At 35.9% G+C, this 24,150-nt stretch overlaps 4 protein-coding genes and 1 long non-coding RNA gene across 8 annotated transcripts in view; 4 read left to right on the forward strand and 1 right to left on the reverse strand.

Moving 5' to 3' along the window:
* Nucleotides 1-2,467, reverse strand: part of LOC145548554 (uncharacterized) — an 8,294-nt gene extending 5,827 nt beyond the window's left edge. The window contains exons 1-3 of the mRNA XM_081599110.1: nucleotides 2,446-2,467; nucleotides 647-796; nucleotides 465-523 (exon numbers count right to left, since the gene is read on the reverse strand). Of these exons, the coding sequence (XP_081455236.1) occupies nucleotides 465-523; nucleotides 647-796; nucleotides 2,446-2,467 (231 nt within the window). The remainder of the gene's footprint in view (nucleotides 1-464; nucleotides 524-646; nucleotides 797-2,445) is intronic.
* Nucleotides 2,468-5,299: 2,832 nt separating this feature from the next.
* On the forward strand, nucleotides 5,300-9,240 carry LOC108166000 (C-type lectin-like). Of its 3 annotated transcripts, none has more exons than XM_081600040.1 (9): nucleotides 5,300-5,408; nucleotides 5,542-5,646; nucleotides 6,316-6,354; nucleotides 6,617-6,661; nucleotides 6,931-6,975; nucleotides 7,233-7,336; nucleotides 8,423-8,560; nucleotides 8,642-8,747; nucleotides 8,920-9,240. In XM_081600040.1, the coding sequence occupies exons 2-9, from the start codon at nucleotides 5,586-5,588 to the stop codon at nucleotides 8,997-8,999; spliced, it is 618 nt and encodes a 205-aa protein (XP_081456166.1). In that variant the 5' UTR covers nucleotides 5,300-5,408; nucleotides 5,542-5,585; the 3' UTR covers nucleotides 9,000-9,240. The 3 variants fall into 3 exon arrangements, with proteins under 3 accessions (XP_081456166.1, XP_081456167.1, XP_081456168.1); XM_081600041.1 differs by having other exon boundaries at nucleotides 8,923-9,240; XM_081600042.1 differs by lacking the exon at nucleotides 6,931-6,975.
* Nucleotides 9,241-13,232: 3,992 nt separating this feature from the next.
* On the forward strand, nucleotides 13,233-13,774 carry LOC145548745 (uncharacterized). Its single transcript, XR_014084748.1, has 3 exons — nucleotides 13,233-13,287; nucleotides 13,374-13,453; nucleotides 13,733-13,774. It is a non-coding gene; the product is annotated as an uncharacterized LOC145548745 (long non-coding RNA).
* Nucleotides 13,775-13,812: 38 nt separating this feature from the next.
* LOC103460761 (ladderlectin-like) lies at nucleotides 13,813-15,762 on the forward strand. The gene is made up of 7 exons (XM_081599111.1): nucleotides 13,813-13,816; nucleotides 13,888-13,917; nucleotides 14,014-14,055; nucleotides 14,722-14,825; nucleotides 14,932-15,066; nucleotides 15,145-15,253; nucleotides 15,422-15,762. The coding sequence occupies exons 1-7, from the start codon at nucleotides 13,813-13,815 to the stop codon at nucleotides 15,487-15,489; spliced, it is 492 nt and encodes a 163-aa protein (XP_081455237.1). The 3' UTR covers nucleotides 15,490-15,762.
* Nucleotides 15,763-19,998: 4,236 nt separating this feature from the next.
* Nucleotides 19,999-23,949, forward strand: LOC103460760 (microfibril-associated glycoprotein 4-like). Of its 2 annotated transcripts, none has more exons than XM_081599632.1 (7): nucleotides 19,999-20,132; nucleotides 20,216-20,271; nucleotides 21,337-21,489; nucleotides 21,966-22,004; nucleotides 22,288-22,384; nucleotides 22,661-22,831; nucleotides 23,482-23,949. In XM_081599632.1, the coding sequence occupies exons 2-7, from the start codon at nucleotides 20,266-20,268 to the stop codon at nucleotides 23,736-23,738; spliced, it is 723 nt and encodes a 240-aa protein (XP_081455758.1). In that variant the 5' UTR covers nucleotides 19,999-20,132; nucleotides 20,216-20,265; the 3' UTR covers nucleotides 23,739-23,949. The 2 variants fall into 2 exon arrangements, with proteins under 2 accessions (XP_081455758.1, XP_081455756.1); XM_081599630.1 differs by having other exon boundaries at nucleotides 20,003-20,132; nucleotides 20,213-20,271.
* The last annotated feature ends 201 nt before the right edge of the window (nucleotides 23,950-24,150 follow it).

Consider the following 24,150-nt stretch of genomic DNA (forward strand, 5'->3'; position numbering starts at 1 on the left):
TTCCATTTCATTCAGCTAAATTGCATATTTTATGCACAGAAATGTGTATAAAATAGGCAATTTGCACAACCATTTTAACATTTTGATTATTAAATATACTACTTTCAAATTGTCTCAATGCAAGATTACTTCAAGTTAGTAATTGAAGCTATTTTTATAAGTCATATTTATTTATTCTACTAGAGAAAATTAAAAATAAAATGATCAGAATAAAGCCATAATATTTCAACTTTATTCTCATATTATTTTGATTCTCTGTGCATTCAGTGTTAATTTGATACTTTTTTTTATTCTTCTTGGGATTATATGTAGTAATAAGTTGCAAACAGAACAATTACACCCCTGTAGAAAACATGGCCTTCATTTCCCATAACAGCTGATCTAGATGTTCATGTGTCTGCAGATCAAAGTTTAAGTTCTTTGTTTTTGTCACTTAATATTTCATAAAAACTGTTTCCACTCACATGAGTCTTCTGTGTCTCTTTACCTCCTACAGTGCAGGGTGCATCACCTTCACTTACTTCTGTCAGAAACATAGTTCATGTCAGTACATGTAGATAGAAATGCCTGGATTGTGCATTGTTATTCACCTGTTTGGACAAAAACATCACATTTATTATGTTTTCCTACAGGATCTTGCAGTTACCGGAGGACTTGCTGTTTGGGGGTCGGTTCCATCGATATGCCACAAAGACGGCAGAGAGAATGGACATAAACGTAGCCGCCACTCCCACAGGAACCACGCAGGGAAACAAATCCTGGTGGAGAACATGAAGGAATTCCTGCACAAAATTATCTAGAAATGAGCGAAACAGGGGAAAAACAAAAGTTAGCAAAACACTCTTCCTTTTTTAATGAAAGTTAACTTCTAATTTAAATCATCATTATATTCTCAGAAATAGTTAACAGAAAAATGAACATGAATCTTCCCAACACATTAGCTGGTTTAGACTTGATACAAATAGCATCATTAGTTAGCATTAGTGCTAATAGTGCCTGGAAAGGAAGCTGGAGGAGAAATTGCACACAGATACCGAGTTACACCAGTAGGTGGCGTTTTGAATTCTGCAAAGTTGCAAAAGAGGGAGAATTTTTTAAAGTAAAAAAGTTCTGAGTTTGAGAAAAAGGAAGAAAGGGTGTAAAATGATCAGGAGAAAATGGGGAAAAGGTACCAGGTCAAATAGGTTTAGTGATGTAATCATGGATGAAAGTTTAAATAAAGACATAATGCCTAAAACTGAATGTTTAGCTCAAACTGATGAACCCTGACTGCAGACATTTACCCGTGGACACAGGTAGGCTTTGGAAGACACCTGCTAAGAACTCTTTTAGACTCATATCCATCTGTGAACAAAGAGAAGAGATAAAATATTTATTATCTTCATAAACTCCTCAGACTTTACATGATAAAGTCATGGCTGGTGCAGAACTTAAAATATTTCACCTTTTTTATTTTTTAGGTTAGTTTCAGGATATTTCAGCTTGATCCTTGTTATGTCTCAATTTCTACTATAATGTTTTAACAACAAATCAAACAAACTGCCGCTGTGATGTTTACAGATCATTAAACTATAAGGTCAGGAATGTTAACACAAATTTATGATTCTCATTTTCAAAAAAGTATTTACTTTGGAAAAACAAAATGTTGTTTTTAAAGTTTAATTCAACCTGCCACTTCAAACTTTGAGATGTTAGAAGCACTTCTTAATGCAGGTTGTTTCACAGTATGAATATGGCAACATGCCATATTCATATAATTTAATAACAAATAATTTGATAAAGCTACTTTAGGAAGTAGCTTTTAAAAAACACCACTTTCTAATTTGCTAGTATTGTTATTTTTTTGGTGCAAACAAAACCTTTAGTGAGTTTGTTTGTTGTGGTGTCTGATTTAGCAGTTAGCTGAAATCAGTGAATATGCTGATGGAGGCTGTAAAATCAGTAAATTAATATTCCGATACATTCCGACTAAATAATAAAACCAGTAAGTGAAATAAATAAGAGATTAGGTTTCAGGAAATTTCACACAGATTACATTTGTTTACAAACAAATTTAAAATAGTGAAGTTATTACCAAAGTAAATTAGATTATATTAGATTCATTCCTCTTTAAAACCAACATATTTTTGTCTGAAAAAGAGAATGAATATCATGAACCAAATGAACCAAAAAGTCAATCAGACATATAAACCCATTTATTAGTGTTAAAAAAATAAAAAGTGTTTCTGTTAGTTTTCTGAATGTTAAACTAATCGTTTTTCTTTATTGTTGATCTGTAGGTCAGTGATATAAACACAAACTCAGTCACTATAAAACACATATAGAATCCAACATGAGTTTCATAATCAAGATATCAGCACAGGTTAGTTTCTTATTGTGGACTTTAATTTTGATTATTTGTTTTCAGTATTATCACCATGCGGTTATTAAAATTACACACCTTACCTCCAGCATGAGACCGATCCATCTCAGGTCGTGACTTTGATTCTTCAGCTTTTATACAGCCGATAAAAAGGAAGCAGAGCTCCTTATGGCAAAAACGGCCCAGTTTCCTCAGAACTGAAACAGATTCTGCTGAAGGAATCTGTTTTGGTTCGCCACCATTAGGATGAAACTCTTTCATCAGAGAAACTGGTTGGACTGTTGCTGCTGCGCGTCTCTGGTATGAGGAAATGTCCGTACCTCAGCTCACGCTTTGCAAAGATGATTACAGCTCATAAAACACATTATTATGCAAATTAATCTGATAAATATCCTGGCACAAACATTAAAAAAGATTAGTGTAAGACATGATAATGCAGAGTTAAGTGTTTGTCTTTTTTATGGCAGGAAACAGGCAGTTACATCACTTCCTGCCACTTTATGAATGTTGACTGTGCATAGAATGAAATATTCCTATTTCTAATTGCTCAGTATTTCCCCGTTTAGTCTTGTAAAGTAAATTATTATTATGACTATCAAGTATTTTTTGTGTGTGAATCTTTAAACCTGATGCTGCTTTTAAACCTGAACTTCCCATTTTCACAGCAAACAAAGCTTTTTCTATTTCTAAAATTAATGCGTAAGTTTGAAGTAAGCAGCAGTATATAGTGTCTTTTCATTGACTCTGTAGTTAATTTAGTTTTAATTACTATTACTATCATTTTCTATCCAGTGTATTGACCTCAGCCTGCAGAAATGCTGTGAAACATATTGAGGAACCTGGACTGATGACAGGACTGGGAGTTCAGAGGGCATAATGTGATGCTTCTTTCACCATATTCTCTTTAAAACTGGTCCCACTTCATTCCATGGTCTTCAGATTAAATCAGTTTCCTGATTCAGTGGAAAAATCAGGTAATTTAATCTTTCTGTCTTTCATTTTTACTCTTCTGGAGAATGTCAACAGAAAGAAATGAAAACTTATCTCGACTCCATCAAACGAGCATGACTTCATCTCTACAGCAGGAAAAACAAAGTCTGTTGTTGCAGCGGGAACATGATGGGCCCCATCAGGCACCGACTGGTCCCACAACTGCTCAGCTGTTTCCTCTGACCTTAATTCCTTCACTGTTAAATTAGGAATGCTTTTTTTCCCAACTTGTGAAACGTAACACCACCTGATTTTACCATTTCTGAAATGAAAACCTTCCATCGAGGCTCCGTTAGTCTCATATCCACAGACAGGAAATCCTCTCAGATTCTCTGTTTTTACTCACATCAAACTTTGTGAAATATATTTTAAAAAATCATAATTTTTTTTACATTCATCTATCAGTTCCTGAAACTCATTAGTGTGTCAGTCACTGTTTGGTTTACTAGCGCCACCATGTGGAGACTGGTGAGTATCAATGTTTAGGCTGAGGTCATAGTTCTGTGTGAATAAAGGAGGCAGCTGGAATTATTTTTGCTCATGTTTGCAACATTTTTTACAGTTTCCTCTCCTAACTGCTGGATTAAAAACAAATGTTCATATATTTGAAACAAACACATTCACAGCTGTTTCAATAAAAAAAAAAATCTGCTGAACTTTGACTTGACCCACCCCACAGAAAAAAAACCTGACCTCGCATTTGTATATCAGAATATGAATAAAAATCTTATTAAAATGTGTAACAAACATTTAAAAAATAAAAGTGTCACAAGGTAAACCACCATTGTGAAACAATGAAATAAACAAATCAATACTTCTATAATTATTCAGTTTTATTTCATGGGTAAATTTATTTATTTAATGTATAAATGATTAATTATTAAAAACAGTATTTATTTACTCAATTTTGAATGAAATAGCTCTCAATAAATCAACCGTTTTGATATTTCTGAATGAGAAAACTTGATTATTGATCAGAGAATTTAGAAATTACTTTTTTGTCAGTCAAAGGAAGTGGGTTCACACAAAAATTAGAATATGAAATGTATACAAACAGAATAAAGAATAAAATACTAGAAGCTATTTTACTATTTTTTTCTCAGATGAATATTCCTCTTGTTTCTTACATTAAATGTTTCATTTATTAGCCCTGATAAGATAATTCATCCTTAACTTTTTTTAAGAGTAGAAATTCATGGAATTATGATGCTTTATTTATTTAAATTGATATTATTAACGAATTTTGGCCTTAATGTGAGTAAACGTTTGTAGACATTAGACACATCCGGGTCCAACAATGACACCTGGTGGTGCAACGGTTGTAATGCAGACTAGGAACAAACAGCAGAAGATAATTTCATAAATGAGCTTTCTTTCTTTCTTTCCCTTTAATTACCCTTTGAAATCAATAAACCGGTTTTGAATTTGAGTTTAATCAAACCTCTGTTCTGTTCTGATCCATATTTTTTCCATTCACTATTACTTTAAATTTATTTTTTTTTCCAATGAGCTTCACGTGTCAGAGGTTGGAAGGCCTCTGTGCCATCACAGCTTCATCTCCCTCCACAGATTCTTAATCAAGTTGCCACTGTGGCTCATTTTTAAACACATTTCTTACAGAAACATGTTGATAAGATTACAATATTTGAGACTTAACTGTGCCCATTTATCTTTAAGTTTAAAAATTTTTGAGCTAATAGTTTGTTTTAGCTCTGACCTCATTTTGTTGTGTGCTGAGTAAATACACGATGCTGAGTAAAGATATGATGCTGAGTAAATACATCAATTCAACTGAATATTTATCAAGGGTGTTGTTTGTTCTGAAACCTGGAAAACAAGAAACTCTTTCTATTGAAAGTTCCAACGAATCGTAATGGAGACTGGATCTGTTCACCGTTTGTCTTTGTGGTTACTGAGTACGGATGTCTGATCCTGTTCAGCGTCTGTGAACGTTGTTTTTAGGGTGGGGAAAAGTCAGTGTGCTGCTCTTTCTGCCTCATTTCAAACCAGGTGAACCAAGACTGAAGCTGCAGGCTGAAACTCACCAGACAAGAAGGTAAAACTTGACCACAAATTTGATGATGATGATGATGATGATGATGATGATGATGATGATGGTTGTTTTTTCATTTTCATTTTATGTTTGTATTGGGATTCATGTAAGTTGTGCGTTATGTTTCTGTCTGTAGAAAATAAAGTTATCGCCACGAGTTGCATCCCAGTCATCTCCACCATGAAGATCCTGAGTTTGTCTTGGTTTGGATTCACCATGTTGACTTTGGTCCATGCAGTCTGTGAGTATTTACTGCAGCAGTATGAGCTGGTATTTACATTTTTTGAAGTATGGAGTAATTACTCTGTACAATAGGAAATCTACAATGATTAATAACCTTTTAGTTAATTACCTTTTCAATTACATCATCTGAAGGAGAAATCCCTGTCAGATATCTTTGCAGCTGCAGTTCTGGATAATCTTTATTTAGCCTGCCTTGTTTTGGGTCTGCATGTCTGCATTTCATTGCCATGAACTTCATTTAACCTCAGTTATCTGTCCTGGGTTAAAATTTCACAACAAGATCTGTCTGCTATCAGCTCATGTGCATTGAGACCGCTTATGCGCAAAACTCACTTTATGACTTTTGAAGCTGTTTTGACTGTTTGTAAACCTTCAGTTTCCTAAACCTGAAACATATAATTTGTTCTAAAGGAGCTGAAGTTAATAAAATAGAGATTAATAAAAGAGAATCCCTTTACTTACCACCAAAAACATGTTTAAAAAAAATCACAAGAAAGGATTTTGAAAGTATCTCTGGATTCATGTATAATTGTGGAAAATAAAGTTGTAAAATAAAGTCTCATGAAAATAAAGTCTCATGAAATCTGCTGACTTAAGCAATGTTTGCACTGATAGATTATTAAGTAGATTATTTTTACATATTCATATATTTTCATTCTTTCTGCAGCCATTCCAGTCACAGAAGAACCTGTTAGTGCAGCAGAAGGTAAACCTTTTCCTGTTTTTTTCTTTTATCAACCATTCTTTGTGTTTCCTGTCAATAAGGAAAACATGACGATGCATCACAACAAGCTCTGTAGAACTGATAAAATGTGTGTGAAAACCTCACTTTTATGACTCATGAAGTTGATTGCTTAAATAATCTACAGTAAATTAAATATAACATTTAAAAGTCATGCAACACTGATCATGTTACCCAGTTATTTAATTGAAGACTCTTTTTCTAAATTTTGCTTTTCAACCTGCAGGTGATCAGGTCACTCATGACCTTCCTTTTGATCCACCAACTGAAGGTAAGTCTTTTTCTGTTTTTTTTTCTTTTATCAACCATTCTTTGTGTTTCCTGTCAATAAGGAAAACATGACGATGCATCACAACAAGCTCTGTTGAATTGATAAAATGTGTGTGCAAACCTCACTTTTATGACTCAGAAAGTTGTTTTGATTGCTGAAATAATCTTCAGTGAATTAAATATAACGTTTAAAAGACATGTAACACTGATCATTTTACCTAGTTATTTAATTGAAGACTCTTTTTCTAAATTCTGCTTTTCAACCTGCAGGTGATCAGGTCACTTATGACTATCCTGATACTACACCAATTAAAGGTGTCTTTTTTTATTGTTTTTATTAGCACTATTATATTTGCATCATGTAAATTTGACAAAGAAATTGTACATGACCATTTACAATTTAAAGTTTTATAAAACTTTAAATTGTAAATATAAATATAAAGAGTTTTTATTTTAGGTTATGGCGGCTGGATGGATGTAACTGGTGACTTTCCCCCCATTTTTAACTCATTATACTGATTCAGAATCATTTAACTAGTCAGCACTAATCAATCTATTATAACTATTCAAAGATGGAGACCATCACTTGGACTTCTCTTGCCCTGATGGATGGACGAAGCACAGCACTCAGTGCCTCCTCTTTGTTCCCCAGAAGATGACCTGGAATGAGGCCAAGGTAACCCAGAAAAGACATTTCACATCAAAATGGTAAAAAAATCTCATATTGTTAGGTGAATATTGGTTCCTATTTACTGTTAAACCTTGTCTATTCATGCTGCTAAAACCTACCGAGTGTTTAGCACCTACATGTTTTTTTTTTTACTGACTTCACCGTCACAATGCAAAGCAAATTTTGGTTATTTAGCATTTGGGATCTTTGGATTTGATAAAGCTTTAAACAGATAGAGGCCATTTACCGTTTCCTAGGCTGAACAGGAGGGGGCTGAGCTCACAGCCCTGGGGTGCGCCAATGGTGGAGGAAGAAGAAACATCATCATCCTCACAGTCATAGTTATTTAGGGTCAGGTTCAGTCCGAATATGTTGAGTTTTTGAGTTTGGGTCTGTGGTATGATTGTTTATTCTGATCTCATTGGATTATTTGATCTTGAAGGCGTTTGAGATATCCTGTCTAAACAGCGTGCGTGTGTGGTGTGTGTGTGCGCGTATGTGTAGGTGTGCGTGTGTAGGTGTGTGTGTGTGTGTGTGTTGTCTTTGCCTTGTTGCCTGTACATCACACCCTGCTATAGGACCAAACCTGTATTGTCATGTGTGGAGTCACTCAGGTTTTGACAATCGACCAAATAATTTAAAATCTTCCTGTGTGAACCTGGGATTATCTGAGGTTCCAATGAATCATCTGGAACAGCAAAGTAGGAGAAAAGATGTAGAGCTTCATATTTACAACCCTACCGGCATATCTGCCATGGTTTCTGGTGGCACTTATATCCACAGATGGCTCTAATAAGAACAGTGGGAAGGTTTAAAAATGTGCTTTACAGCGATACGAATAATATGATGATGAGAATAGAGGCAATTCATACGGTGTGAAGTGATGGTGGAGAAACTAACTCACAATTAAAGCAAGCCTGTGTTTTGCTGCATGACAAACGTTTGTTCACTGGTTGATGAAAACCTTAATTTTTGTAATTTTACTGAAGACTCACCTGCTGATTTAGCAGCAAGTTTAGACACAGCAGTGTTTCCAATGTTGTCGTTCTGTACATGTTTTTCAACTCTGTGTTATTTCTGTCTTCTCTTTAGGAAAACTGTGCATCCACAGGTGAAGGTTCACTGGCTGGGGTGCATGAAGAAACACAAGCTCGTGAGATTTACGAGGAGATGAAAAGTGCTGGGCATCATGGCGGACCAGTGTGGGTTGGAGGCAGAAAAAGATCAAAGGTAGATAAATCCTCCTTACACAGTTCAAAACGAGGTTTTATCTTCAATCTGGAGTTGAGTTGGTTGGATTTTGTCCTGCAGAATTCTTCTTGGTCCTGGGTGGATTCCACTTTCGATGAATTTGCTAAGTTTTGCGATAAGCAAAATTCACACGATGAGAACAGCTGTCTGGAGATCTCTTATGGCGGTAAATCAAACTTAACATTTCATTTCGAACTCATTCAGTTTCTCTTAAAGACCAACATTATTTCCACAAAATAAGTAGAAAAATATGCAAAATATGCACATATTTCTGCATATTTAAGTGTAGATCACATAACGACGCCTCAGCTTGACTGAATGTTTGTTTGTCCTGTTAGCAGATGACGACTCTGGATGCCTGAGTGGCACGAAATGTGACGTTAAGCTCCCGTCTGTCTGTGGCATCCTGATCTACTAGCTGAAATGAATCCTCAACAAATTCCAGTTAACGTGCCTCTTGGCCATCACTCTGGCATTTCTTACATTTCCTTAAATGTTTCTGCTCTGCTGCTTTAATATCACAAAAAACTGACCAAAACTATACTAGATACTAGTTTTAGTCCTTAGGCAAAGATACCTTCTGCTTGTAGTGCAAGAGAAAGCAACTTATCCTTTAACAACTTTCCAAATAAAGTCTTTAGCATTGATAAAAAGTAAAAGATGTGTCTGTGTGTGTGTGTGTCTGTATTAAAGCAACATATTTTCCCCCTTCCATTTTTTAAGGTTACTGTTTCCTTGGACACTGTTAAGTAATTGTTCCTTTAATTTTTGTACTGCTTAAATTTACGTTTCACAGTTCAAAAACATCTGATGTGCTTTTAAAGATTTTTTTCTTGCATATAGTAACTTTAGAACATTTTAGAGCGATTACTGTCGTCACATTTTGCGATCTTCTGAGCGAGTTGTCTTATTAAAACAGTTCTCTCTCTCTAAATAACCGTACTCCTCTCTCTCTCTCTGTGTTTGTGCAGCGTTAATCTCTCTTTTGCAGGCGTTTAATCCCTACCTGCAATCTGAGGTCGCCTCAGCTCCATGTATGTCTTGACATAGAACCCAGTGGAGGGCCGAAATTTGAGTTTGGATTTATATGCATCCTCAAATTTGTTTTATTTTTCTGACATTCACTCAGCTGTGTAATCAAACTTAGAGCTCTTCACTTCAGCGCTTTTATAACAGAACCATATCACTGTACACAAGAATCCAGGAACAAAATATTTAAATTGGAAATATTTCTGTCAAATATTATTAAATCTAAATATTAGAACAACTCCTGCTTTATGTCTCTCAGCTGCTGTAACTTAAACAGTTCTCCTTGGATAAGTTAAAAAAAGTCATAACAAAAATGTTATCGGTTCATAAGCATGAAAAATATTTTTCTCAAGAAACTTCACAGCATGTGAAGCGATGTTTGTGAAAAAAACACACATCGCTTCACACCTAAAGCCAATATTTAGTTTCCCTGAAACTCAAAGGTGGAGACGTTTTCAGAGCAAACAGGCTGACAGCTCAGTTTCATTAACTGGTTCAGTTCCATTTGTTTTAATGCATCCCTGCCCGACACCTGATCCTAAAGAGACCCGGAGCTCAGGAACCGTTTATTTAATGATGACTGTACTCAGGACAATTACTGTGTCAATGATATTTAACTGAAAATACTTTTTAGCGATGAAGCTAGTTTGTTTTCTTTTTTTTATTTACAAAAAACAATCCTTCTCCCAGAATTTGATTGTTTTCTTCCATTTTCATCTCTAACCCTCCAACAACTTCCTTTTCATCTCTTTGTTTGCAAGGTGTTTTTTTTAACCTGATTATCTTTTTTACGCGCCATCTGGTGGACAATTGCAGAAATTAAAAAACTGCATATCAAACTAAAGAGCACAATAGAATAGAATGAAGCTGAATAACTCTTTGTAACTTTCATTTTAATTGAACTCCTTTCTATTCATTTTGATTACACTTTTAATAGTCAATTTTTCCAGTTAACTACCTAAATACAATTATAATATTTGTAATGTATACCCAGGATCTCAACATTATTAAATCATGCGATCACTGAGTGATAAAGCTTTATTATTGGATTTAGCATTAGCATCATCTATGCTGTTCTCCTATGGTGCCCTTAATTTATTCAAATTGTTTTTCACATTTCACAGAGTTTAAAATTCAGTATGTTTTGACATTATGGGAACCGTAAATGAATGAAGTATGAATAAATTCCCAAACACGGCTTTGAATATGTAAACACATGTATGCTGACACTTTCACTTGGGTAAGCCAGTCCTAAATGAACCTTGTTGAAATGCCACAAGTTAACTTAGTGTGATTAGTATTAGTTTAATCATTAATTCTTTAAGAGAATATACAAATTATAATCAGTAAACTTAATATCTTGCTCCAGTTATTCTGATTTTCTCTCACTCTTTTCAATATGTGTGAGTTCATCCTTAACATTTTGAAAGAGAAGCGATTGATAAAATTATAATAGCTCATTTGGTTGGATTAATATTTTTAAATCATATTGCAGACTTTCTTCCACTTCTGAGCAGACATTAACCACTTCCGGTTCCCAGATTTAGCAGAATAGAAAATCCAACAGTGACCCCTAGTGGTCAAAACAAAGAGAAGTTAAATGACTTGAGAAAAGCGACCCGTTTCCTCCTTTCTATCTTTCTTTCCTTTCTTTCATTGTTTGTGATACTCGGTACTCCTGCTTTCACCTCCTTATTTATTATTAAATTGCAAGAAATGCGGAATGATAATTGCATTAATTAATTCATTAAGTGATGTTTAGTCAAGCTGCAACATTTATTTGCTGAATAAAAAGCTTCATACAAAAAATTACATCATTTTAATTTGAACTTTTTTAATTCCTGAGTTTCTAAATATCGATTTTGTCTGATTTCCCAGAAATCTTTGAGCAAACTCATGTGACAAGTAGTAACAGATATATCTTAGGAATGTTAGAATATCTCAATATGCTGTTTGAATGGAAGATATTTAACTTTTTACAAGTATTTCAAAGTTTTTAGTAAAATAAACAAAACGTGTAAATGTTCTACAGATTGTTTTTCTAATATACGTCAACATTAAAATTCATACATCCGGCATGACTTCCAGTGAAATATGATAAGACTGAATGATAGAAAAACAAACAGGTTTTATCTCAGTGCTCTGAGCTTTTTAGTTCATGACCTTGACCTGAAAACGTCTCTGGAATCATAAACTTTTACAGCAACATACTAAAGAACAACCTGCATATGCAGTTCAGCAAACTAATGACAATTATGTTCTTCGTAGATGACATTCTACTCATTTACTTTTCATCCTGTTTCATTTTACATTGATCAATCTGATATTAATTTATCTCCTGAGGAATCTGTTATTTTAATATTGTTTTACATCTGGATTTGCATGAACATTTAAACCTAATCTAAAGACCAGATTTATGCCAGAACACATCCATGTGAGCTGTAGGTTATTATTTTACTCATTTCTTACCTTTTTTCTCATTTTCTTTCATTTACCTAAATATAATAAGCACAAAGATGTCCTTCTCAGTAAATGAATAACCCTTTACTGAAATTCTTTGGAAGTTCTTTGGAAACTCAGGTATCAATAATCAGCTGCAGGCATTAATGAACAACCTGTCTACTCTGTCTCCATGGTAACATGGTGACGGTGCTGGCATGCAGTGTGTTACACTCAGAAGAAATTAAACAAATAAACATCTTTTCTGTTCTAATTTAACAAAACAATTTAAACTACATTTCCTTGATATTTATGTGCCTTTGGACAAGTAAACTCACTCTTTGTATTTCTCCTTATTTTATCAAGTTTAAACCACAAATGCATCCCTGCTCCAACACACCTGCATCAAATGACAGAAGGACCTGGGGCCTCGTGCATAAAAGACTGCACAGTTTTCACTCTCAAACTTGGCGTATGGAAAAATTTAGAAAAGTTCCCAGCGCACAAAAATAATCGCATAAAGCCATGAGCACGGACGTGGCCGCGCACCTGTCCTTTATAAATCCTAATTTGCAGGAAATGCAGCAGCTGCTGGTCGCTCTGTCACCACCCACAAATACATATTAATGTAAATTAGTATAAATACCCGGAAGTCTGCCACCACGTGAAGCAGTTACCATGGCAACGTCCTTGTTTGAAGCAGTATAAGTATTTTTAATAATTATTATTATACATTTTATTTAAAAGGTGCTTTGAGGGCACATAAATAAAAAAGCACACAAATTTCCTAGTCATAACCCAAGAAAGTTGAAGAATGACATTTTGTTGCTGTCGCTACTTGTTTCTGTGGACCTATTTGTTACTTGGTCTTGTTTGAAATAAAATCCTAATTTCTTCAGATAAATCTGTGTCCTGGGACTTTTCACTGAAACATCTCACAGGGTTTTAGACATCACAACTTAGAAAAACAGGAAATGAATTAATCAGGACAGGAAGTACAAACTATGTCCTTTTTCCAGAAAACCTAATCAGTGAAAATAATCACTTATGCTGAAGTCCAAATCACATCTCTGCTTGGATTTCTCTGGAACATTATCCTGTTATTAGTTTATTATTGACAGGTTTGTCCACATTTCCTGTTCTGGTGTCTGTCAGTGACAGGATATAAGAGCAGCTGTTTCCAGGACCTGCAGACAGAAGAGCTGAAGCTTGTCTGACGCTGAAGTGAAGGAAAAAAGGTAATTTTGATGCTGCTTTGGTAAAAAGCTTTTATCTAACTTCAATAATTTCTTTATTGAGCTGAGACTGTTTGTGCTTTTTGAAGGTGATCTTCAATTTGCATCATGAAGACTCTGAATGTACTGACGTTTCTTTGTGCCTTGACGGCTCTGAGTCAAGCTGCTGGTGAGTTTCTGACTTCCTGTGGATTCGCATTAAGGGAGACGTAGATTTAGCATCAGAAGGATCTGATAAAACTGAATGTTTGTGTTTTTTCCACAAAGCTACAGATAAAAATAAACCGTTACTGATAACGATTCTTTATTTCTAAAGATTGTCTGATCTAGTTTAATCATAAATGTCATAATAAGAAAACTTTCAAAACATTTTTTACAATAGATATTAGTTTTTGAATGTTTTATGATTGTAAAGATATTCAATAATCATAACCTTTACCTTCCCCAGGTGCCAGCGAGGAAACTGAGATTGAGGAAAAGTTTTATGAAGGTAAGTTCATGTTTTTTTATGTGTCTATTTTACTTAAAATGAGTCAAATTAATTATTTTTAGGAGATAAATTCTAACTCTAATCTTTGCTAAACTAATCTCTTCTTCCTGAAGCCGAAGCTGGAAACTGGACAGATCCAGCAGGTCAGCAACTTTTTCATCTCATGTTAGACATATTTGTTATACTCTGCTATATTAAGCAGAAGATAATGTTAGACGTCTTTTATGTATATATTTTAGATGTAGAAAATGGACCTGAAGCGGAGGAGGCTGCTCCACAGGGTGAGTTAGTTTCCATTTATGTCCCAGATTTTACTCTTGGAATCATCTCCATCTACAGAAACACTGAGACCATTTTCAGTCAATATGATCAACAACTTTGAAGAATGTTGTTTCACTCTGCTCCAAAAAAAATAATAAAATAAAATAGTAAAGGTACATTTACATCTTTGATGAATTTGGAATCATCTCTGGTAGAAGAAAGTAGAAGAAAATTAGAGCCTACATGATAACTTTCATACTTTTGGAGTAATTCAACTCAACCACACATTATCCATATGACTTTGTACCCTTGTAGATTTTGGGTCTGATTAATTATTTTTATAATGTAGTTACATGCTATGGAGAATAATTTTGTTCAACAATGCAATCATGAACTATTTTCAGTTTCCTGAGTCCCACAACATCATAGGTCCTCCATCATTCTTACATTTTCCTTGTTTTAGGCCATATATATCTAGACTGTTGTAGGTTTGAGCCCAGTTGAGTTTAATAAACTCCATGTTGGAATGTTGTTACTCTGTCAATATGAAGTGTAATAAAATATCACTTTCACTGAAGGTTTAATCACATAAACAGGCCAACAGATGCAGCTTTCACTGAACATTATGTCTGGGGATATGATGATCTATGTGAAGTTGACCTGAGTCAGCATCTGTTTGTCTGCAGCAACAAATGATCTGCTTAGGAGTTCTTGTCCTGCTGGTTGGTGGCAGTTCAACCGTCGCTGCTTCATCTACATTCCCAGAACCTTGACTTGGGGGATAGCCCAGGTGATCTAAGTCAATCTATTTCCTTAAACATTCTCTTACACGTGTTTTTTCTGCCTGAGTCTAACTACTGTTTCACCCATTAACTCCCTGTTTGTCTCGGCTGCAGAGAAACTGTGTGTCTATGAGGGCAACCCTTGCATCCGTCCACAGCGTTCAGGAGTACCATTACATCCAGAGGTTGATAACAGCTGCAACTCACGGATCACCAGAAACATGGATTGGAGGCTCTGATGCTCAGCAGGTAATTTCACCCAGGATAAAAGGACTGTCAGTTAATCTGTGAACTTGATATTAACATTTATAATCTGTTAAATGCCAGGAGGGCGTTTGGCTGTGGAGCGATGGGAGTCCCTTCCACTACTCTCACTGGTGCCACGGAGAGCCAAATAATGACAGAAACCAGCACTGCCTACAGATGAACTATGGAGGTGATTAAAATAAATGTCCACATGAGGTTTAAAATGCCAGGCAGCTGGTAGATTGTAAAAATCACCCATTTATTTGTAGTTAAAATATTAAAAGACTTACATTAGCTGTACAGGCAGCTTCACAGCTTTGAGTGATGTTTCAGTGATGTTTCTTGTTGTTTCTTGCAGGACCCAAGTGCTGGGATGACATGTGGTGCAACCATCATCGTCCGTCAGTCTGTGCCAAAAACATCTGAGATCTCACTGACAGAAATCCAACAAATGCAACTGGATGGGTTGTTATGTGTCTGCTTTTACATTTTAATGATCAAACTTGATTCAAAATTAAAAAATTATATTTTGAAGTTTTAAAATATTTCCTCTGTATAATAATTAAATAATCAAGATATAAGGAACTTGTATTTGCATCTAAAACAGACTTGGTGTGTATTTGTATTTGTATCATTATAGCTCATGTTACATTTTAGAAACTAAACTTAGGTTTTGATTAAACTGGTTTATAAATCAAAGCCTGAGCTTCCCTGTGTTTATTCTTTGTGTAGAGAAATCAACTTTCTCTCTTCTTCAGAGTATGGATATGTTTTAATCCAAAAATGATTTACTGTGGAACTTGATCACCAAATGCTTCACAGGTGACGAATAGGTCAGCTGAAGGTCAGTAGAGGGACATCAGAGAGCGGAGATACCAACTGAAGGAGTAAAACTAGAAAACTACCAAAATGCAAAGCTCAGAAATACCCAAATGACCAACTTAAAATAATAAAGATAATTGTCATGTTAGTGTCGAGTTTTCTAACCCACATGCAGAAGCACTCCAGAGACAAGGAATACAATAATGTGATTTTTTTTACAATGAATATAAACATTGAGAAATGGAATCCTTGGTTCGTCTGGCAGATCTCGGGGCAACTAGGGGAGGGCAAAGATGATTAGTCAGGATCCAGGGATTTTGCTATTTGGTGGAGGTAGGTGACTATACCTGTTCAGGGGTGGGGGGTTTGGACCGGGAGAGGACCTTGAGGGTCTAGAGGCTGGTCAGCAGATAGAGGGCTGAGGTCAGTGGCGGCGGTGGAGGATGGACAGGTAAGACTCCAGGCGGCAAGGGTTCCATCTCGAGGATTGGTAGCTGACCTGATAATTCAGGACCAGGGCAGCTGTGGACACAGAAACAAGAAGGGTCAGAATCTGGGGAGAAGTAGCTCTAGGTAGGCCGGTACCATTACTGGGTAACACTCTGGCAGAGAAGTGTCATCATGCTCCTCCACTTATACGCTTCCAAATGAGCAGATGGAGAACAGGTGTGCAGGCGCCGACAATGCCCTCAGAAGGTCTCAGGCTCCCTCTGGTGGAGAAAAGCCGACAAACCTTTGGATCCCAACATAATGAGAACATAATTGTTTTTAGACTATCCATACAACCATCAAACAACTTCTAGTGAGTTTGTTGACTATTAAAAATGTTAGGTATTTGTTCGCTCACTGAAATGTTGAGTGAGTTTGAGTTTTTAAACGTATTCAAACATTGAATGAATGCAAACACTGTGCATATCATTGGCTCTGGAAATAACATTTCTTAACAGGATTGATTAAATAAATTGTTGAAAAAAATTGTAGGGTCCCACCTACCAGAAACCATTGTTAAAGCAGAATCCAGCATTAGTCTGACAGTCTCAAGCTGCAAATCTGGCAGCACAACATGCAGGACAAGGGTAGATGAGAACAGGGATCAGGTTTATTCTGACTAGATGGATGTTAATCAGGTTTAATCTGACTAGATGGATGTTAATCAGAGTTTCTTTGATGGGTGATGTTCAGAAGTTGCCATATTCTGTCTTCCAGCTGTCATCAGTTCTCTTCCTCAAGGCTCCACTGCTGGTCAGCTGTCAAGTGGTCAAACTGCCAGCTCACTGTAATGACGTCTACAATGTGGACAAAAAACTTCCTAGTGGAGTGTACACCATCTATCCAAGTGGATCTACATCTGCTGTTGAGGTGAACTTTAAGTTTGGTTTGTTCATGAGAATGAAGATCCTGATTGGAGTTCTGTGCAACACCAAACCTGACCTTAGTTCAATCTGGAAAGACTCAGATGGACAAAAAAGGGGAACAATTAAAAGATTTAATGACAGGAATGAATAACAGTTCTTTGGCGCCTGGACCTCAGCATCTAATTTGAGCTGAGATTTGATGTGAACTTGATGAACATCCCGATAACTGATTAGGGATGCTCTCGCCCGGGGCCCGACACTGGTGGAGGAGGTCAGGAAATGGTGCCGTCCTAGAGAGCTGAAGGATGTGGGTGTAGAAGGGGCGGTGGTGGGTTGAACGCAGCTGGGAAGCGACTGTACGGCTTGGGTGTGGATCCTTTTATGCATAGCCTATTGATGATTGAACGCGCCGGGTGAGGTCCAACGCTGAGGTCGGAGATGAGCATGACGTTGATGGGCGAACGGAGGGGGCGGAGTCTTCCAGCTTGAACTTTCGGCATTAGCTCCATGTTTATCTGCCTTCAAATGTGACACGTCTTCACACACATTACTTAAACTGGATATTCGTAACTTTAATTTCTTGATGTTTAATATGTTGTTGTTTCAGTTCAAGCTCCAATTTGTTTCACCTATAACAAAATCAGTTATTTATTGAGATGAAATTTTATTTAATTATAAATTCAAATGGGCTGCACAGTGGCGCAGTTGGTAGAGCTGTTGCCTTGCAGCAAGAAGGTTCTGGGTTCGATTCCCGGCCCCGGTCTTTTTGCATGGAGTTTGCATGTTCTCCCTGTGCATGCGTGGGTTTTTTCCGGGTACTCGGTTTCCTCCCACAGTCCAAAAACATGACTGTCAGGTTAATTGGCCTCTCCAAATTGCCCCTAGGTGTGAGTGTGTGTGTGCATGGTTGCTTTTACGTGTGTGGGGTCGGTTGGACCCCATTTCAAAATACAAGGGTTAAGTAGTGCAATACACCATATCCACCAGTGAGAGGCAGCAGTGCACAAACAGGCGTGTAGTGTGTTGAAGAAGAAATCTTCCATATTGTGCGGCAAACCTAACACAAGTTATAACGGCCAGACTTCCTGTTTAAGAAAAAGCCGAAGTTTGACACCTAATACATATGAGGTATGTGTCTTATAAACTTTACATTTTCTTTGAGAAAATAACATTGACTATGTTCTCTTTCTCTGTAATGTTAGCTATGAGCAATTCAAGCCAATCCTACCTTGCTGTAAGTTAATGTTAGCTAAAGTTATTAAACTCCATTGTAACTTTAGCCCTTAATATTAAACATTAAGGGCTAAATGTTTGTTTGTTTGGGTTTGTTCTACAGTTATGATGGTAGTTATAAGTAGTCCAGTATTTTTCACTTCATTTGAGGTAAGACTTAGTATCAATTACTCTGTTAGCATAGCATTTGACACTGTAACACTAAATTACATCTTTATAATTGTTGCTACCAGTTTCAATTTACTTGAGGTAAAGGTTAATATTAATGACACTGTAGTGACACTGTAATGACATTTTCAGAACCTTTACTTGTGCCACTTTACTTGAGGTAAAAGTTAATATTAATGACACCTTAATGACACTTAATGACTTCGTCATAACTGTTGTTACTTGTGTCACTTTACTTGAGGTAAAAGTTAATATTAATGACACTGTAATGACACTTAATGACATTTTCATAACTGTTGTTACTTGTTTCACTTTACTTGAGGTAAAAGTTAATATTAATGACACTGTAATGACACTTAATGACATATTCATAACTGGTGCTATTTGTTCCACTTTAGTTGATGTAAAAAATTGTTAATGATATTTGTTAAATCATTTGACAATGTGATAAAGCTTAATGAAATCTTTATTGCTTGTCCTACTTGTTTTACTTTATTTCAGGGAGTGGAAATATTAATCTTTGTTTTGTTAAAGCTTTTGCTAGTGTAATAAATCATTATGACTACTATTATGACAAAATTATGTTAGATCATGATTTCTTGGTTAATGACAAGTTGTCATAGCAAAGACAATTTTGTCTAGGTTAATGACAAGTTGTTATAACCAAGACATTTTTGGCGAGGTTAATGACAAGTTGTCATAACAGACATTTTTGGCGAGGTTAATGACAAAGTTGTCATAACAGACATTTTTGGCGAGGTTAATGACAAGTTGTCATAACAAAAACATTTTTGCCGAGGTTAATGTCAAGTTGTCATAACAAAAACGTTTTTGGCGAGGTTAATGTCAAGTTGTCATAATGAAGACATTTTTGGCGAGGTTAATGTCAAGTTGTCATAACGAAGACATTTTGAATTATGTCAACTTTGTATTAAAAGTGTCATGATTTACCGAATGACACTTTATGACAACAGTCATAAATATTCATGAAAACTTATTGATGTTCATGACAGGAGTTATGTCATGCTTATGACAGTGTCATGACAGTCTTATTCACCCCCCCTTCAAATACAGTGTTACTCAAAATCCTCACTAAGAGAGAACTTCCTAGCCAAGTACCTAGCCTTTTTGATCCCATTGGCCTAGTTACACCCACCAAACAAAAGGAGCCATTCTGGTGAGAAAGGCTTTTGTCTATGGCAAAAGATACAATATCTTTAGAAGCCTGTCATAGAAAGTGTTTGTTCATATCTTCTTTGGGCAGACTGGTGTTCCCTTTCATTCACACCTTAGTCCAGATCCTGTATCCAGTATTTGCTTTGTAAAATGAAGCCAAGTTCTTTTTTTCATTAGGTCATGTTTGATTTAGGTTTCTGATAGTCAGGGAGAGGTGACACATCAGCACATTCAGCAGGCATAAATAACAGTGTCTGAATATCGGAGAGACTGAGGAGAAGCAGAAGTTTGGAATCGAGTTCATTCCAGCTGCAGGTGAGAGATGAACGAATACATTTATTTACAACTGTATTTGGCTGCTAAAATCTATTTCTTTTTATTGTTTTACATTTCAGCAGTGATCCACACTGACTCCAAGTTTTTAGTTTTAGCCAGTTCAACAGTAAGGATGAAGGTAAGTTTGTAACTTGACTCTAAATATTCTTAGGTAAATCAATTATCACTTTGATAATGACTATTTTAAGTACAATATCATTTTTGGAGTAAGATTAAAATCGTTCATTAATGTATTTATTAATACTTTATTTAACAAGAAAAGACCCATTTATTTTTAAAATCTTGTTATCAATGGATGATCTAGATCAGAGGTGGGAAATCCTGGTCCTTGAAGGCTGATGTCCTGCAACTTTAAGTTGTATCCCTGGCAGGACACAGTATAGGGGGGAAACATGATGGCAGTTCTAGGGGCCCTGACCAACAGGGGGCCCTCCACAATTTAATTATTTATTTTTTGTTCATATAAATTAAAATGAAAACCAGGGCCCTGTCAATTACAAAATTGATCATATTGTATTTTCAAAGATTGTTTTTAGCAGTAAAAATGTAATGTTCCTACTCCCAGAACAAAACACACATCCATATTTGCCCTGAACCCCCTCTGCATGAAATGGTTGGTTCCTGCTTGGAGCACTTGAGAATGACTCTCTTAGCAGCAGACAGTAGGAAACACAAACGACTGTGGCAGTTACTTTTGATTACTTGTTTTCTGCGACTCCTGGAAAGATCTCACCAGACATTATTATAATTTTATAATTTACGACATTATAAAATTTTACAAATTATGAAACATCAGTGATCACTAAAATATGAATGAAAAGAAAAACATCCAACAACATATTTATTGGTTTAATCCAAAGATTTGCCAGTCTAAACATTTGTATTGAACTCTTAGATTATTTGAAATGTTAGCCATTCGTTTAAAAACTTCCTGCATATCATTGGGTCAGAAAAAAAACATTAATTAACAATCAACCAAATGTGTTGAAGTGGAGCCTTTTGCATATTGAATAAAACTGTTGTCAAGGCAGAATTCATAATTATTCTGACAGTCTGAGGCTGCAAATCTGGCAGCACAACATGCAGGACAAGAACAGGGATCAGGTTTATTCTGACTAGATGAATGTTAATCAGAGTTTCTTTGATGGGTGATGTTCAGAAGGTGTCATATTCTGTCTTCCAGCTGTCATCAGTTCTCTTCCTCTTGGCTCCACTGCTGATCAGCTGTCAAGTGGTCAAACTGCCAGCAAACTGTAATGACGTCTACAATGTGAACAAGACACGGCCCAGTGGAGTGTACACCATCTATCCAAGTGGATCTACATCTGCTGTTCAGGTGAACCTTAAGTTTGGTTTGTTCATGAGAATGAAGATCCAGATTAGAGTTCTGTGCATCACCAAACCTGACTTTAGGTTTATCTGTTAACAATGGTGGGGATGAATTTACTTAATCTTCATACACGGTATTTATGCTGAGTATTTGAAACTGTAATTTCTTGATGTTCAGTATGTTTCAGGTCAAGCTCAAAATTATATCCCCTACAAATATATCTATCCTTTTTAAGATGAAATAAGTATCAGTTCACATATTATTGAGGCAATGATACTAGTATGTTTATTTTCCAAAAGATGTGACTTTGAATTGCATGAGAAAACTGAATAAAATACAAGGTTGAAAGAGTCAAAACAAGCATAAGCTGCCATATTCCTGAAACTGTTTGTTTGCTCAAGTGTGGGTTTTCAGTATGTTGAGGGTTTCTTGTGCCACTTATTAAACTGGATCAACTCATTAATTTGTGTGTTTGTGTGAAGGTTTACTGTGACATGGACTCAGAGGGAGGAGGCTGGACGGTGAGATGTCCACATCTACTCAACATGAACTTAATCTGTTTTTTCTGACTCTTGTAGATTTTTTCAGTTGAACAGCAAGTCCTGTTAAAAGTAGAGTCTTGGTTTTCTCAGTCATGTACTTGCTGTGAAAGGTAGAGAGAGTGGAAAACCTCTCTGATTAAAGGAAAACTTGTATAAAAATGAAGAGTTGTTCTGCCATGTTGTGAAACACACTTTCTTTTCAGCCTGAATGTGTAAGTGAGAAATTAGTTCACTCCTTGAACAGATTCCTTTGTTTTTACAGGTTTTCCAGAGGAGGATGGATGGCTCTGTAAACTTCTACAGAAACTGGCTTGAGTACAAGAGAGGCTTTGGAAACGCTACTGGAGAGTACTGGCTGGGTGAGACATGAACCTGAACAATCAATGCATAGTTTGCTTATTTATTTAGGACAATAATAAAATAATTATAGCCGCATTTGTCAACAAATATGACTTTTTTCATTATTGTGTTACAAATGATGGTGTATTTCCACCAGGTACAAGACAGGATTGATGAACATTCATGCCTTTAATGATCCTTTGAACATTTTAACTCACTTCCTGCAAACCCAAATTAATCAGGTGTTTAAAAGTCTCAGTAAAAATCCAATATCAATGGTTTGCATGTCTGTGCAGGTCTTGATAACATCCATGAGTTGACACGACTTCAGAACCATGAACTGATGGTCGACATGGAGGACTTTGAAGGAAACAAAAAGTTTGCCCTTTACTTTTTATTTAGAGTCGATTCTGAGTGTGAGGGTTACCTACTGCATGTGAGTGGTTTCAACAACAAAGGGGGCGCTGGTGAGTCATGAGAAAACCTCGTCCTAACTTTACTTGACTGGATGGATGGATGGATGGATGGATGGATGGATGGATGGATGGATGGATGGATGGATGGATGGATGGATGGATGGATGGATGGATGGATGGATGGATGGATGGATGGATGGATGGATGGATGGATGGATGGATGGATTCAAGGCACTGAGCATGGATCCCTGCTGGGGACTCCTGTGTTAGTGCAGGTGTATAACATCTATAATATAAATAATAAAGCTAATGTGCTTTACTTAGACCATTCAGGATTCATAATAAAACACTTTGATTGAGTGAAATGTGTTGTGTCAGTGATGTTTAAACCTAGAGTTTGTTCTTGTGGTTCTGAAGCAAACAGATTGATGTTGGCTGATTACAGAAAAAAAAAACCTGATCAAAGTAAATTTAATTGATCTCATAATAGGCTAGTAAGAGATTAACATGACCTCTTATAATTTATTTCACTAAACATAAGTTTAGTGAGTTTTTACAAAGCCAGTATTTTTTTTGTATTGAAATGACAATTTTATTTTTGTCTGATCATGTTTTTTTTGTTTGTTTTTTCATTATTTAAATTTTCAACTCAATGTCTTTTTTATTCATATAGTTTTTGTGTCCTCTAATGATTTCTGCAGGAGACAGCCTTACCTATCACAATGAACAGAAATTTACCACCTTTGACAAAGACCAGGACAAGTGGACAAGCGGCAACTGTGCCAGATCATATCTGGGTGCTTTCTGGTACAATGCTTGTCACCAGGCAAACCCTAATGGTGTTTATCGCTGGGGAGCTGACAATGCCCTGTTTGCTGTTGGAGTGGAATGGTTTTTCTGGAAGGGATATGATTACTCCCTGAAGAGCATCAGCATGAAAATTCGTCCTGCCAAATAAATCTGCAGGTCAAACACTCAGCAAAACATAATGAGTTGTTTTTTACTCAAATAAAATGCAATCATTAGATTGCAATCAATCAAAAGTGTACATGATTACCTCTAGCTTTAATGTAATTCAGTTGATTGTGGTTAAAATGTTTTTGGTGAGGGTTTGCTGCATGTAATCCATTTTTCTTCTGCTCTATGATAATAAATAAGAAGCAAATGGCTATATGTTTGATTATTGTATTACTTTTAAACACATACAAAACAAACCCTTAAATCAGTTTTAAAGCAGAAATTGTCTGAAACGTAAACATTTTTAGAAAGTAAGTTCTTGATTGTATTGAATTGAATTGAATTGAATTGTATGGAACAACTTTTCTCCACCACTAGAGGGAGCACATGTATAACTATTGCACAGGTCAGCA

This window comes from Poecilia reticulata, chromosome 18 (genome assembly GCF_904066995.2).
Source record: "Poecilia reticulata chromosome 18, P_reticulata-male-v2, whole genome shotgun sequence".
NCBI classification, from domain to species: domain Eukaryota; kingdom Metazoa; phylum Chordata; class Actinopteri; order Cyprinodontiformes; family Poeciliidae; genus Poecilia; species Poecilia reticulata.